The sequence below is a fragment of the Gobius niger genome (genome assembly GCF_951799975.1).
Source record: "Gobius niger genome assembly, chromosome: 3".
In the NCBI taxonomy this organism is placed as follows: domain Eukaryota; kingdom Metazoa; phylum Chordata; class Actinopteri; order Gobiiformes; family Gobiidae; genus Gobius; species Gobius niger.
Window position 1 is genome coordinate 18,327,787 of NC_136854.1, and position 15,974 is coordinate 18,343,760.

The 15,974-nt window shown below is 41.1% G+C and overlaps 1 protein-coding gene across 3 annotated transcripts in view; it reads left to right on the forward strand.

Moving 5' to 3' along the window:
* The window catches only part of inpp4b (inositol polyphosphate-4-phosphatase type II B), a gene marked incomplete at its 3' end in the record, with an annotated part of 213,401 nt that overhangs the window by 179,562 nt on the left and 17,865 nt on the right, over nt 1–15,974 (forward strand). For all 3 annotated transcript variants that reach the window (XM_079553836.1, XM_079553835.1, XM_079553837.1), the window contains 3 exons: nt 3,645–3,828; nt 13,379–13,693; nt 13,954–14,092. In XM_079553836.1, coding sequence (XP_079409962.1) covers nt 3,645–3,828; nt 13,379–13,693; nt 13,954–14,092 — 638 coding nt within the window. The remainder of the gene's footprint in view (nt 1–3,644; nt 3,829–13,378; nt 13,694–13,953; nt 14,093–15,974) is intronic.

A 15,974-nucleotide genomic window follows, 5' to 3' on the forward strand; every position in this document is an offset into this window, starting at 1 on the left:
CGAACAGAAAGCATTCATACTGTACCACACACTCTTGATCGTAACCATCATTATCGACTTGTTAAAACATTGCACTGCCGGAGTTGTAAAATGAAATAAATGGTTGAATGGTTCAGAGATGAGGTGTTGTCCGCTTCAGGCTGGGCTCTGGCAAAACAAGATCAAAACAGGTGCGAGTAAACCATTAATAAATCATGTGATACGTTGTTAAAACAAGCTACTTCACCACAGGGCGAAATCCACTCTTCTCTGAGACCGTCACAACAAAGATCAATATCAGGAGCCTCACAAATCTTGTTTGTTTTGGACCATTCTCAGAAAGGTGTTTCAGGGAAGTGATTTTCAAACTGGTGCAAACATGTAGCACTGGAGGGACTCAGGGTCCTCTGCTGCACGAGTCGCTTCTTAGATTCTATTTTGACTACGCTTTATACTATTATAGTTGGGTCTTATACTGCTTTACATGTGGTAAAGACCTACTTCAGTTATGATTTAGTCATGATTCACTATTTTTGGTGCCCTTGTTTTGTTGTCTTGTGTCCTTGTGATTTTGCATTACTTCCCCTGTGTTAATTGCCTGCCCCGCCCTGATGTGTCCTGTGCAATGTTTCCTCATGTATTTATATCCCTGTTTCCCATGTCCTTTGTTAGTGCATTGTCAGTGTCAACCCTGGTTCCTTGTTTTTGTTTCACCAGTTCATCATCTCTCTGGATTTTGTCATTATTTTGGACACTTTCAGGTATTGTTGCTTTTTGGGTATAATTTCCGCATTCCACCTTCAACTATGACAGGTTTAGCCCATTGCCTACCATTAAATAGTCAGTTTAGCATAACAGAGGCTTTTAAAGAAGAGTTGATGTGTGAATTCATTCATTATTGTACATTACACCTGCTTACCTGCTGTCGCTGAAATACTCAAAACTACTCAAAGAACACAAGACTGACTTAAAAAGGTAACTATCCAAAGGTTTTCTTATTTGTATATAATTATATACAATATTGTACCGTAAATTAGTTTAACCATGTCATGTATTCTAATTTTGGATACTTTCTGCTAGTGTAGTAAGTGTACACACACACTGAGATAGCTGAGGTACCAGAGGCAGCAGAGGTGGGCAAACTAAGGCCCGAGGCGCACACAAGACCTATTTAGCATTCAAATCTACTTAGCAAAGCAATTTAACCAATTAAAGCTTTGCCAACATCTTAGATCATTTAGAATATCCACCTCTAAAATGACACCACAGTTTGATACCCCACTGTTCTCACTGACGTGCTTTGTTTTTCCTGTAGTTTTGGCTTTTACGATGTATTTGTAAAACCGCCTCCCCAGGGTATTATTGTACTTGTGTATCACATGAAAACCCATTATCTAGAAGTTTGAGGCTCCTAACTTTCTGGTGATGTTATGTCTATTATGTCTAACACCAAAATTGTACGTTTTCCTGTTTAATCAAATGAATGGGGACAGTCAAGGTTGTATTGCATATTTCTCGGTCTCTCCGTGGAGCCGTCCCTGCTAACGGTCATGCTGATGAGGCAATTAAAGTTCCTAGCCTTAGCCTGAGCCAGCCTCAGAGGGATCAATTGTGTCCTCTAGCATCAGGTGGCAGATCCCTACATTCATTATGGCTCACATAGACTCCTAATGGGATTGGATTTGTACTTATGAGTCAACAGGCCCAGTATTGAATTTGGGTCGCTGCAGCAGTTGTCCTTATGTAACTGTCCTTTGGATGGAACTTCTCTTTTTTTCATCATCTGTTTTGGTCCCTGGCATTTGCTTTGCCTTTGTATAATAACACTAACAGTCATTTCAAGTTTTGACTGCTTACTACCTTGCTTCGTTTCCTGTTTTGCAACGATGTAGAAGATGCCGCTCAACGGCTGTTACTTATGTTTCTTTGTGTATGGCAAGCGCATTTTCTCTCTGAATTCATTGGGACTTCAAAAAGACATGTTTTTCCTCAAGACAAATCCCCTCACAAGATGCCAAAAGCAGCTGTACATTTTGTGGCAAGCCTGGAGAGCGTTGCACGAGGACGAGGCATCCGGCTTTAAAGCTAAGAAGCCCTTTGTTCTGTCCGATCTACAGTAGATAGCGTTGAAGTGTTGGTTAGTAGGTTGGTGACTGCGTGAATTTGTAAGCAATGCTGAATATATGAATAAAACCACCATAATCCACTTTTAGCCTGAAGATGTGGTTTTATTTCATGCATGCAAACTTCAACAAATCTTGCGCTGGGGCCTTAACGGAGATTTGTATTGCCCGCATGTAAACATAATCCGTGTTCTGGTAGATGATTGTGGTTTCAGTCGTCAGAGAACACGGTCAGAGTGGTTTCATATCCCGACACATCGGTGCTGGTTTGACTGTGTGGTCGCGCTGTTTGCCCTCTCACTTAGCTATTCCTTTGATTAGCTTTGAGCTTATGGGTGGTCATCCTCCGAGGGACTCATTAGCCTTAACGACAAGGCTAGGATTTAGCGCTAGCCTGCCTTCAGACACTGTAAATGCCTAGTACCTACTATAGACTAATCTCTGGAAGCCCTTTAAGACACACCAGGTGCTGTTGTGGGATCTTTTTGGTCAGACAAAAGCAATTGTATGTTCTATGTTCAGGAGGTATCTGTTCCTATAAAGTGTCAAATACAACCGAGTAACCTTCTGAGCCGACTGTGCCCCCTCACTTTGTGCTCCTCTTTTCCTCGTGTTGATTATGCCCCCGGATATGGCCCTGGGGTTTGGCCTAGATGGAAGAGCGCAGGGCGGACTATAGCTTAGGAAGTTGCAAATGAGAGCCGCGTTCTACTGATGGCAGGAAGTCGGAGGGAATTTGCTCAAAGTCATAGAAACTTTCAGCCGTGTAGCATGGCTGATTGGAGTGATTTGGCCTGGATATGTAGTCTGTCGAAAGGTGTTTTTGTCCCACATTAAATGGCTCTCCAGAAAGGAATGTGAAATTAATTATTCATGAAATGGAAATGGGTTGACGTCAGAATGCAGGTTTCATTTGACACATCACACCGAGGACCGAGAAACGGTGTCGTTGTCCAACTCTGGCAGCATACAAACAAATTAGTTCAAGAAATTGATGACATGTCGTAATGTAGCTGGTGAAATAATGTTCTGTTTTGGCTTGTCATTTATTATACCAATGCATCGAAGATTCCTAACCAAACCAAAGTTTTAGCCTTTTTTTGGCCCAGGGAAATAGTTAGGTGCCTGTGCTTTATAATAATCTGATAGTCTTCTATGTTTCTTCTCTATTCTTTTGCATGCTATTACAAAGCAGAATGTTGTCGTCTGTTTGTGTGATCCGAGAGTAGGTAGATTTCTCATTAGAACATGTTGCTGGGTTTGCAGTGTTTTCTTCCTCTGTTTGTTTATGCCAGTGTCGATCATGGCGGCGGGGCGGACCAGGTCAGCCGGTGCAGCCTGCACTGCGGCTTGTTTGATGTTAAATACAGACTTCTCTTGTTCTCCCCATTTGGCAAATGATTATGGAAAATGTAAATAAAATCTGCTATAAATTATTGCTGTGAGTTTCCGTGTTGAGAACTAGCGCACATGGTCCTGATTATTGTACAACAATCTGAGGCGTGTGATAAAAGAGCCTGATGTGTTTGTTGTTGCCCACAGCTTCAGCACTGCCTACCAGTGTATCTACTATTCCCCGGAGCACACGGCCAAAGCCCAGGAGGTGCTGAGCTCCATCAGCCTGCTGCACCCACTCATCACAGGGCTGTCCGAGCAGCTACTGCAGGCTGCGCATGAACACTCGTCCCCCAGGCTCCGGGACGCTCTCAAGAACCTCTCAGACAAGGTACTGTGAACCCTATCAACTCAATATCACACAACTGTCCTTTCAAACCAGTGTCATGTGGTGTGGCGAGAATTAACTAGGTACCTTTTGTGTCCAGAAAATGATCAAATCAATGATCTTATGTTTCCATGTACAGTGCGCTTTTAAAGTACAGTCAAAAATCCTACCGTTGCCTATTGATCAAGTGGCTTCCTTAACTATATTACTGCTCCTTCCACTATTACTGAAAGGAACTCTAAGCTAAACTCATAATTCATCACAGACTTTGAAGAAGAAAGTCGTTTCTTTGGATAAATCGCACAGGGGCTTATTCAGGTGCTGTGTTGGCTTCATCCTCACTGTTTACTCTCTCTGAGGACAACAATGGCTGAGCACCAGTTCTGTTAAAAATCAATTGGATACAACAACGCACTGCTTTTGTTTATTGTTTTCTTCAGCATAACTTTCCAAACTTAATACCAAGCCAAGACTTCAAGACATTCCCTCAAACAAACCGAACCCCGGGAATACCCATAAAAACCAACAGAAGCGAACAGCAGTGGCACTTTATGGAGTGGGGGTGTTTCTGATCAGTATAATTAATGAATTACATCTGGTGCTGTCAGGCTGCAATCTGCTGTGGGAGAGGGAGTGTTTGTGCCTCGGTGGAATAGAGCCCAATCAGCCATCTTGATTGGTACATTCGCTCTGTCGCAGCGAACGCTCATCCTTGATTAGACCTGGCCAAAGCAGCCCCTCGCCCCGGTCAGCAAAAACAGAACAAGATCCCCATTCAAATCTCAAGCCTCAATCCACTTTCATTCTGAAGAATAGCAGAACCCTGAATGTTACCGACTGTCTAAACAGATAGCGCAGTAACTTTGTATTAACTTTGTTACTCGCCTTGTTGTGACATCATCGACATACCCTCTTCAGTAATCCTGCATTATTAGTCATTTCAGACAGTGCTCAGCTTGTTTTACTTTAGCACATTAACTTTGACGTAAGCAGCCACTGTCATTAGCTACTTAACTCATCCTGACTGAGGTGATATTAGTATTTTAAATGCCTAAGGAATGCGTAACAGATGTCCTTCAATTAATTTTAATGCTCTATATGTTTAACAGCATTTTAAAGGGGGGTATTATGCTTTTTCAATCACATAGCACCAGTCTATAGCACACTACAATGATGACCAAACCTTCTGTTGGTCTGTAAATGCAGTAAATTAAAATAACTGCCTTGTATAAAATTGCTCTTTCAAAATGGCCTCTGTCTCTTTAAGAACCTCTGACCCTTTCCGACACGCCCCCTCCACACACTGTCTGTGGCATCAGTGGGGAGGGGGTTCTGCTGAGGAGCAGTGGTTGGTTACTGGGCTGGTGACGAAAGGTCGGAGGCGTCTCCAGGAGGTGGGGGCGTTCCTAGGACGACTTAGGCGAACCTATCCCTAAAATGGCTGCCATCAGAGTTTTTACAGATTACTCAAAAATACGTGAATGTGCCAAGGCAACACTGCAGGCATGTTTTTAATGAGGGAATGACATAATAACATGATGTAAAGCTTGAAAAAGTCGATTTTGCATAATACCCCCCCTGTAAAGCAAAACATTGTTGAATACAAGTAGTGAATAATGATATTCTTATTGAGTTTGGGATGGCATGTTATATGCTCACTGTTACCATGGAGATCCTCCATGTTTGTGGGTTCTAGCAAACACTTTCCATAGACTAGCATAAGCTAAAAACAGAATAAAAAGCCAGGGAACAACTCACTGTAGTGTCCAAAGGTTTCATTGTATATTATCTGTTAAAATCATCATTAGTGTTTACAATTGCTGTAAATCCCATGATGCTTAGCGATATTACATCACAATCCTGAACTCTATAACTTAACTTACTCTGTATTTGAATTTGCCAAAAAAAAGCATGCCTGCAGACGTAAACTCCTACTTAAACTGGCAGCCGTGAAACCTCAGATGGCATTGTTTCTCTGAGGCGTATTTACTTAAATGCTGTTTAAATTGTGTTTTCATTACAAGCACAGATGTTCGCTGAGAGATCCACGGCTGAGCACACAGGAACACATCTGTGCGCGTGGTTACCGGGGCTGTCACAATAACATGTTCATCTTGATTAATTAGCCGAAGAAAAGAACATCACCAGATATGACGAACGCTATATTTACACTCATTATGAAGCATGATGGAAGCTAATCAAACCGGAAAGGGAAAGTAGTACAGCATAGAGTCAGTGTGTTAAACACTAATGTAAATGAAATGATGTATTTTTGTACAATGTTCCTTTTCAAATACATAGAGCTAAATAAGAGCAGCATAGGTACTAACAACAGTAGCATCTCTTTCGCAGTGTCCTTTTTAAACCAGTTGTTCCCAGCCTTTTTCGCCTGGTGTACTCCTTGAGGCTTTAATTTCTACTTCGATTAACCCCTAGCTTGAGGGTGCTGCCCATTATTTAACAAGTTGTTATATCAATTGTGTTGTTTATACTGCAGAATCCTTATACTGCAGAACATCAATAAAATTAACTTTCCTTGAAAATAATACTGAAATACTATTCTGTCTTGCATCTTTACATCATAATTACCAGTACGCCCGTACCCCTGGCTGGGAACCACTGATTTAAGCGATGATGGAATGCCAATTATCTCTCTGCTTTGCCAGTCATGCAAGGGATAATGCACGACGGGGTGTCCATTATCAGAAATAACTGGACGACGCGGAGTCCAGTTATTCTGAAAATGGACACCTCGGAGTGCATTATCCCGCTTATACCATGGCCCCGCCGAAACTGTTCATTGGGGCCTGTTTGCTTTTTTTTTTTTTGGAGTTATTTCACTTTTTAATCAGTTTTGCCTGAAAGTAGTTCCAGCTCAGTTGTTTATCGTTACTATGTACATTGTCACTTTTTAATGGACACCTTCCAGCCAATCAGAATCGAGTATTCACCCAGACCATGGTATAAAACATTTTAACATTGTCCATTCCAGTCCAGGCAGTGACACTGTGATCGAAAGTTGTTCCCTATATATATTCCCTATACTCTCTCACTCTTTGGTTAGTGTGACCCTTCTGTGCCATACCTTTAGAGGGAGGCAGAGCGCAACTTAATGACGATCTGGAAAAATGACGGTTAACCATTTGTGTATTTAATTTAATAACAAGAGAATGAAAGAGAGCCTTACCTTTTGGTGGACATTATTCCTGGAGTGGCCGTCTGTTGTTGCATTTGCTGCAGTACTTGCACCAACTTCATTCTATAATGTGATGCTATAACAATAAAATAATTAGTTTATTCCAGTCACAAACTTTGAGAAGAGAGCTATGCCTTGGCTGTGTTCATCGGGAAGTATCGGTCTCTGATTATTGTTCCCAAAGAACCACATGACATGGCAGCCAGCTAGTCAGAGCTTGTGTGGCCCCGAAAAGTGTGCCTTGACACCATCATATGTTTTCAAGGAAATGTGTGAAGTTTCTCAGAAGTCACAGTGAGGCAGGCCTGCACAGAAGTAGAAGTGAGACAGCTTCAAATAGCAAGATTCCTTTTTATCACGCACTTAAGAGCACTTCATTGAAGTTCGCTGTTTCCAAGACTAGTTCGAGACATTTCTGGCTAAGCCTTACCTTTTTCCGTTGACATCTGAATCTACTGATTGGTTGATACTGCATCACAAGGTTACATGTTACCCTGTTTTGACTTTTGGCCCATCAATGATTGGTCACAGAGACAGTAGGTGTGCCTCGCATTCTATACACTGATGATTCCGTTGATGGTGATTATAGCAATAATTTGTGCCTGATGGTAATCACAGTGATTGCAGCTCCCGCCCCTTCTGTAGTGTCCAGAACAATGGGAGTTTTTTGAGGTTTGTGATTGTCTTTTCAGGGTTATGTTAAATTATATGATGCGGGGGTCATATATTACTGAGCAGTGAGAGAGTCAGACAGGCTTTTTTGTGGTGCAACTCATTTTTGTCACTGAATGAATTTGTTTTGGGAATTTTTAGAAAACACCCACTGAGAAATTCCATGATGTTTGTTTTTGAAAAGCAAAACCAATAATTATAATTACACAGTCCCCTTCACTCTTTCAACTTTTGGTCTCTTATGTTTAAAAACTAAAAAATATTTTGGCGTGAAGTTCTGAATCTGTCGTCATGACAACTCCATCCTGGTATTGTGGGGACAGTGTTTACACTGTTGCGGATTTTTGAAGAAATAATAGCACTAGCAGCAACTGTGCTATAAACAATACTTAATGGTTGCAACCGCAAAAACTAATTCAATACACTATTCCTGGACTATGTGAGGCATGTCTGTGTCTAACAAGATGGTACTTTGGTTTCCCCTAATAAGCTGCAGTATGTACAATAGGCTGCATCCAGATGACTAATATCTACTCTCAAATGTAACACAGTATAATGTAAAGCATGTCAAAATATGATGCTTTAAACAGGCACTTGAGGGCCTTGATCATGCTAAATGTACCTGTTTCAGGTTTTAACATGTTCTAATGTTACAGCCTCATCAAAAACAGTCCACTCTCTGATATACATCACATGGGGATTGAGCTCCTGACACGTTCATCTTATATCTTATAATACTTTTTGAAGAAAGCATAAATTACCCTAAGAAGGGCTCCAGTGATTAGTGCATTTACCCTTGAAGTAATTTCCTCTAGCTCAGGGGTGTCAAACAGGAGGCCCGCGGGCCAGATCCGCTTTGACCAAATAAGATTCAAAAGATTCAAAGATTCTTTATTTGTCAAATCATTTGTGAATGAAATTATATTTCCTTGATTGTGCAGGGAAGTTCAGCTTCCTGATGGCTTCCTGATCACAGCTCATTATTATTATGAATTTATTGGAAGCATTTTCTCCAGCCTAGAGCTTCTTGTACTTGATTCTACCTGCTGAGCGTAGTTCAAGTACCTGGATACAAACTGAACAGTGGCTGCTCTTTGATTGCACTTAAAACTAATATAGATAGGGACACTCATTGCTATTCCACCTTGGCACTACTATATCCTATAAATTAGCTCTATGGCTTGGTGGTTAACAAGTGCAAATACTGCTCTACACGCCAGTTCATTTTAAACATAGTGTGCGGTTTTGTTCACTCATCACAAGGGAAAAAAATATGAATAATGCATGCTCTCATAGACTGAATTATCAGTGGGGTCGGACAAGCCAAGAGATCAATTTTATGTAGCATTTTGAGTTTCCCGTTAGGTATTTTGGTCCGTATATTAAGATCCATTAATCAAATACTTCATCGTTTACTTTACACCTTTGTCTGACAATCACATAATAATGTTTGTGGAGAAATTCCCAGGCAGTTCATGTCTTCTTATCCGGAGTCGGCCACGTTCACATCATTGACTTTACAGTAATGGAAGCCGTTCGGATCCCTGCGAGGCAATTAAAATGGATATGAATTAAATACAATGGTGTTTTAAGTGTAGCTGCTCATTTTCTGCCTCCCCTTAGTGGTTATCAGACGGTTATGGCCTTTTCACAAGAGATAAGGGCTTTTTGAAATATTTCTGAATCCCGAATTGAGACTGCTACGTGACTTTTGCAAATGTAAGACAATCACTTTTAAAGCTTGTCAGCATTTTTTACTTTTTTACAAATGATGCACAGTGTTAAGATACACTGTGTTTTTTGTTTTGTTTTTAGAATAATTAGTTTAAAAGGAATATCACCGTGATCTAAATTCTGGCAATCATGCTTGTTAAAACATATCTTGCTTGCGTGTTTAGGTTTCATACGAAGCAACGATTCTCGAAGCTTACTTGTGTAAAGTGGAAAACTCCCTCATATTTTCATGTGCGTTGGCAAAGCTTATTTGGTGACTTGACAGTTTCGCCTGCTCACTTGCTGTCTGCCCTCTTCAGTGAAGTCAACTTGATGTTGCTGTGGCTGATTCAAACAGGCATTTGCCATCTGCAGTTTTAGAAGCAGTTAGGTGTCAGAGTAAAAAGGCCCCTATTCCCGGCGTTACACTTCAGGTCAGACACCATGAGTGACAGTAACCTACACTAAATACAGTGCTCAGGTGTAGAAGGAAGTCATGGAGATCCTGCATTTGACAGAACTTCAAACTTCTGCTGGATGGAAAAATTAAGCACTGAAATTTTAAGTGTTTTAAAGTGTTGTCTTTATATCAAGTATCGGAGACAAAGAAAGAAATCCTTAATTATACAAATCTCATCAGTCATGGTGGACCATGACAGATGTGGACAGGACTGTGGTAGATGTCGTGGTAATAGTTACTACACGTAGTTAAACTGGAGTTGAAGAAATTAACCTGATGTGCTTCTTCTGTAACATGGATCTGTTCCCATCAGTCCTGGTGCAACCATGACTCAGACGGGCACACATGACCCTACATCAGATACAATTTACATGTTTTTTTTTATGAAGTAAGAGTAAACCAATACATTATTATTATTAATTGGACAATTTCTTGATTCTGTAATGTTTAATTCTTCCATCCAGTCGGAAGTTCTGCCTGCAAGATTTCTATGACGTCTTTCTTCACCTGTCGCTCTGCAACAGACTGAAGTGCAATTAGGTCTCAGCCCTTTCATTGAAGATAAAGAGCACATTGCATTAAGTGTCATGTTACTGTGACTCATGCTGTCTGACCTGAAAACTGCTAAAGGGTATACAGTAAATAGTAAAATATTGGAAATCAAATTTACCAAAGAGAAAACCTTAGCACTGGAAATTGGTCTAATAAGTAGTTACATATAGATTACATTTCTAGGCCTTTTGGTTGAAAAGCATCAAACAAGTCAAGAGCTTTAAGAGCAGAGACAATAATGACCATGGAATTAACCACAGCTCATGGGAGAAATAAGTTGTTGCTATTATCATTTATTATGCCCAACCTGGCAACCCCACACAGTGAATTGTTGGTGTATGACGTGAGATATGGATAAATAATTGCTTTAATTAGGCTGGGGCAATAATTCACGCCGAGCGGAGGACATTGTTTATGTGGTTAAGTGATTTTGTTTGTCAATTGTGGCGAATATCTTTTCACAGTTCAGTGGGTTGTCGATCCAAAGCTAATTAAATTATCATTAAGCCCCGGGACAAAGCTTCAAATGGAGGAAAGGCATTTTAAGGTATCCTATTGTAGAATACATTTTAATGCTATAATGTTCCAAAGTGGAGGGTAGATGGCAATTAACAATGAACTGTTATGGCATGTTTTATAGCTTGCACATTGCACATTGCACATTTGACTGATTTCTTGTGATAGAGGTGCTGTGAAACGCTATTGTAGGTCACTACAATAAACTTGTCACATGGTGGTTTTATGTCAAATGCCCCGACCATTGAATAGATCATCCCAGACTTGGACTATTGCACTGTACATGATCTTATTGTAGTTGACAAGTAATTGATTTTTTTTTTCTGCTTTTATTTTACTTTTTTGGGGGAACATAATGATATGAAGCTTTGAATAGAATGTTGAATGTTTGAGTTTGAGACATGTTCAAGAGTTAGAATCTTTACTTATTAATATGTACTTATTTATTTACAATAGCAGTACAAAATATATATATAGATAGAGAGAGAGAGAGAGAGAGAGAGAGAGAGAGAGAGAGAGAGAGAGAGAGAGAGATACATTATAATTATAATGTAGGATATAACTGAATATCCTAGCTTCTTTCCCGCATAGCAGGGTCTGCTCTCTTGCAAGCTGTTCTCCATTTTGGGCAATCCAAGGCGTCCTCTATGGTGACATTGCGGCGACTTGCATGTCTTCCTCGATGGCATCCATCCAGCGCCTTTTGGGCCTAATCTCATGGATTTCTTTGCTACTGATTCATAGGACAGAATATAATAAATGACATCACTCTCTGATACAGTACATGTTTGCACCCTGACAACCAAGAGCTGTTGTGGAACGAGCAACAGCAGCAGTGGTTGTTGTAGTAGTTTTAATAGCAACAATAACAATAACAATATTATATAATATTATATGTAATTATAAATAATTTTCCTTGAGATGATTAAATTCTCCTGTTTTTCAAAACGTTGCGTTGAGTAATTTTGGGTGTTTGAGCGGTTTTAACACCCATTATTACTAACGTGGTACAGATCAAATGTGGTGAATTCTTAGGTGTCAAAAAAGAGGTCGCTTTACTGTCTCCCACTTTCTCTCTCAATTTACTTAAAGCTCCTCCAAAGAACCTACCTTCTTGGGGCTTGATTTAGGAAGAATTTGCTAAAAGCAGGTGCCGGTGACATTTTTGTCACAGCGCAAACTCATTCACGTATAATATTTGCACCACTAAAAACAAACCATTTCTACTAATAAAAATGTAATTTGATCAACAGACTTGGTAAATCAGGCCCTTAGTTTTTATTACCTTTTGTGTAACATAATAGTACTATTGCATACTTTGTTGACACTGCAACTCTAAATTGCCACTACTGACACCTCTTGGGTACTTGTTCCAAAAATTGTTTGTATGCACATCCTGATGGCATTTACATAAAGCCCTCCCCTGCACTAGGACATGTGTGGCCTGGGGGTTGTGTTCCTCTCTTCTCAGTTAGTTTGCTGACAAAGCCGCCTTTCTAAACTACTCACTTTCCCGTTCACACAGGGGGTCCGCGTGTGAATATGATTCCTGTTGTAAATACTGTGGTAAATAAATACTGTATTGCGGTACGCCAGTGTTGACCTCATGCCTGTCTTGTAATGAAGGACACACCTTGTGTCTTTGCCCACCCCCCAGTGCGTTTTGCTGTTGGTAATAGAATAGCTCATTGCAGCGCTAACTCAATTACTCTGGAGGACCCTTATCATTTTTTTTATGCGTTGCTTCTGGGATCGTCATCGGCTTCACAGTGACTGGTGAATTTGAGATCAAAGCGGGCGCCCTCCTCTGAGGAGCCGACTGTGGGAGGAGTAATTGAATTGTTTGTTGTTTGTCAGTGTTTTCGTTGCTCACTGGCACTGTAATGGAGAACAGCTTTTTCACGTGAGAAGGAGTGTTGTATTTTTTTCCTGCTTTCTTTCCACTCCGTCTGTAAATAGTTACTCCTCTCCGAACTGCATCTTTTTTGTCTCTCCACCAGTAAAGTGACACTTGCTTTCTGTCTCCCAATGGTGCTGTCTTCTTTGCTTTACCAACTCTAGATTTTCATTTGCGGCAGCTGTCTTTGGCACAATGCCTGTTTTGCACCGGTTTCCTTCACTGTTGTTTTGCCACAGACAGAGCAATTTGTCCACACACACTGATGGTGCAATCAACACAGAGTCGGACTTCAGCTTTTCCTGTTTACTGGAGGACCACTGTAAATCATTGGAGCATAGTGGACATTTTCTTTGTGACTGATAGTAATGTTGTGCTTTTAACCCTAACCCTCTAGATTTGAATCAAATTGACAGTTTTGCGGTATTGCCAAAGTACTTGAATACTACAATTCTGAAAGTGGGGTCCGGGAACCCTGGTCCGCAAACTAGAACTATTGTATTTTTTGCCGATAATAACCTCTTGTTTCTCCCTCTCTTTGCTGCAGACGGAGCAGTTCGTCCACACACTTAAGGACGAGTTGGTAAAGAGCGCTCTCCTGGCCCTGCATGCTGCGCGGCCCGGGTTTGTTTCCAAGAACCAGAAGCAGCCGGGCCAAGTCCAGCCAGGCCCTGACCACAATCAGAGCTCTCCCCAGACGCTTCCCACAGGCCACACTCCGGCCACACCGCTCACAGACCGCCCGACAGTGTGTAATAATGTGGAATTGTCGCAAACCAACACAACAGGAGAAGCTGGCACTGTGCCCTTCAAGCAGCAAGACTCAATACCGCAGCATAAAGAGTACGACGAGGAGGAATGGGCAAGTGGCTCTGGCTTTTTTACTTTGGGGCTTTGTTTGTTTTTTTGTGCCTTTTTACTTTGGCCATCACAGCAGGAAATAATGCTACTGTTAAGGCAGCTGTTGAAAATGCAATTCGAATTCTCTGCATATTATAGTAGTTAATGCAACCTTTTTTCCCCCCAGTAAGACATTGTTTTGCATGTTTTAATTTGAGAAGCGCTGAGTAATGCGTTAAGTGGATGTTAAGTGATTGCCGATGATGCGCTTGGCCGTTGCAGGACAGAGTGTGGGCCAGTGTAGCCAAATGCCTCAACTGTGTCATTGCCCTGGTGGATAAACTCCATGAGGAGGAGAAGAGCAAACCGGAGCCAGCCCCCGACAAGCAGCTCGCAGACCTCATCACCTCGCACAACCCCGGTAAAAAAGCCCGCATTATTCACTCGAAAACATACAATACTGCAAGGTTAGTTAGTTTTTTTGTTTATGGTTTACTTGTTTGCAATCTATGGATGTAAGAATAGTGTCTCCGGAATGTTTACAAAAGTGACGGTGCCTAAAATGTATGTATTCATGTATGTACCTTCTCTTCACAAGAGTTATTATCCAGTCAGGGTAAGGCAATGCAGTAGTAATGCAGTAATAATTCACTCAGCTCTCATTTAGGAGGCTTCGCCAGCTCTGAAGTTAACTCAGTGAGTGAACTTCAGCAGAAGCCTTCTAAATGAGGGGTAAGATGTCAACAAGTCTAACTATCAGTCTAGTCTGACTATCAAACAGGAGCAGAGTGTATCCTATAATTTGCCCCTGATAGAAGCACTTGGACATAACACCTTCTACTGCCTAAAAAATCCCTTTGTGTTTGTTCAATTGGTGTATATCCATAGAATATACCTCTCAGTGATGGAAAAGCAGTTAGTTCAGACCGACTCTGAGATGAGCCAACAAACATACTTCCATCCAGACCGTTGTCACTTTGGAATTAAGTGAGCCAAGTGTGCATTTCCAAACTCATTTGTTCTGCGTCTGCTCCAAGGTAGGGGCTCCCTGTTGTTTAAGCATTAGAAAAATAAAATGAGAAACAGTTGCCAGTGAAGTGGATGAAAGCTATATTTGATATGCAGAGCCATCAGCGTTGACCAGGCACTGCCCAGTCCTGCCTCACGTCCAGTGAAATGTGGCCCTCAGCCTGAGACAAGCAGCCAGCCTGTCTCTGTTGCCAGCTGGCACCAGGCAGCAGTAGAATCAGCCTCTGTATGTTAGAGAGAGATCTCATAGGAAAGTACTGCATGCTATCATGCTGGTTAGGAGTAAGGACCAGCATCCTATTAAAGTTAAAAGAAAATGATTTTTATTAAAAACTATTCCTTCACTATCACAGACTATGTTAGCCAATAGATAATGAAACATAGAGCATCTTTGGCCTAAAAGGGCTGTATAAAATAGTGAATTTATATTATTACATTTTCATACATTAAAACAAAACAACTGCTCTTACATGCTTTGTTTTAATATTAGAAGATTGCATTAACCACCTGTACGTGCACCGTTTCATGTATATAGCTAGATTTACAGTCACTTAGTTATGTGGTAGTGTATGTGCTCGACACACTTTCCCGAAAAGTATCTTCCAAACAGTTATTTTATGAAGATACACAAGGCTAGCTGCAAGAATCCACATTTGACTGTGATTAAACATTGTTACCAAATGAACATCTTTTTTGTGAAGTGAAATGTTGCTGGTGCCCCGTGTTCTTTAGGAGCATCTCCCTCTGCACTGGCGGGTGAAGCCTTGTTCCTGGCCTGATGTTGGGTCTGAGAGATAAAGCTCACCCCTCTGGCACCTTTATTAAGACGTGCCGCCGCATCAGAGAACTGCTCATCTGCTTGTCTAAATACAAACATGGCTCCAGTAATGACATTGGCTTTATCTCTTGACTCGTCCACAGGCTTTTTTGATGACAGTGCATTGTGGGTATTGGGCATTTGGACAGCGCTGCCGGCGGAAAGGATGACAGCTGGAGTTGAGGTTCCTTCTCCCTGCTATTTGCCCAATGAGATAAGGCATGATTTCAGAGACAGGGCGAGGGCATGTCTGATGCACAGCCTTTTCTCTGGACGCTATTTATTTCATGTGTGTGAAGAGAATGTGGCTCTGCAGATTCTGAGCTGCACTTTACTGAAGCAACACTGCCTCCTGTTGGTCTCTTAGAGATAAACGCCTTTCAGTTTTATTCAATGTACGCTATAGTGCTTTTTTTAAGTGTTTAGCTAACAAAAGTAGAGCATTGTTATTATTTAT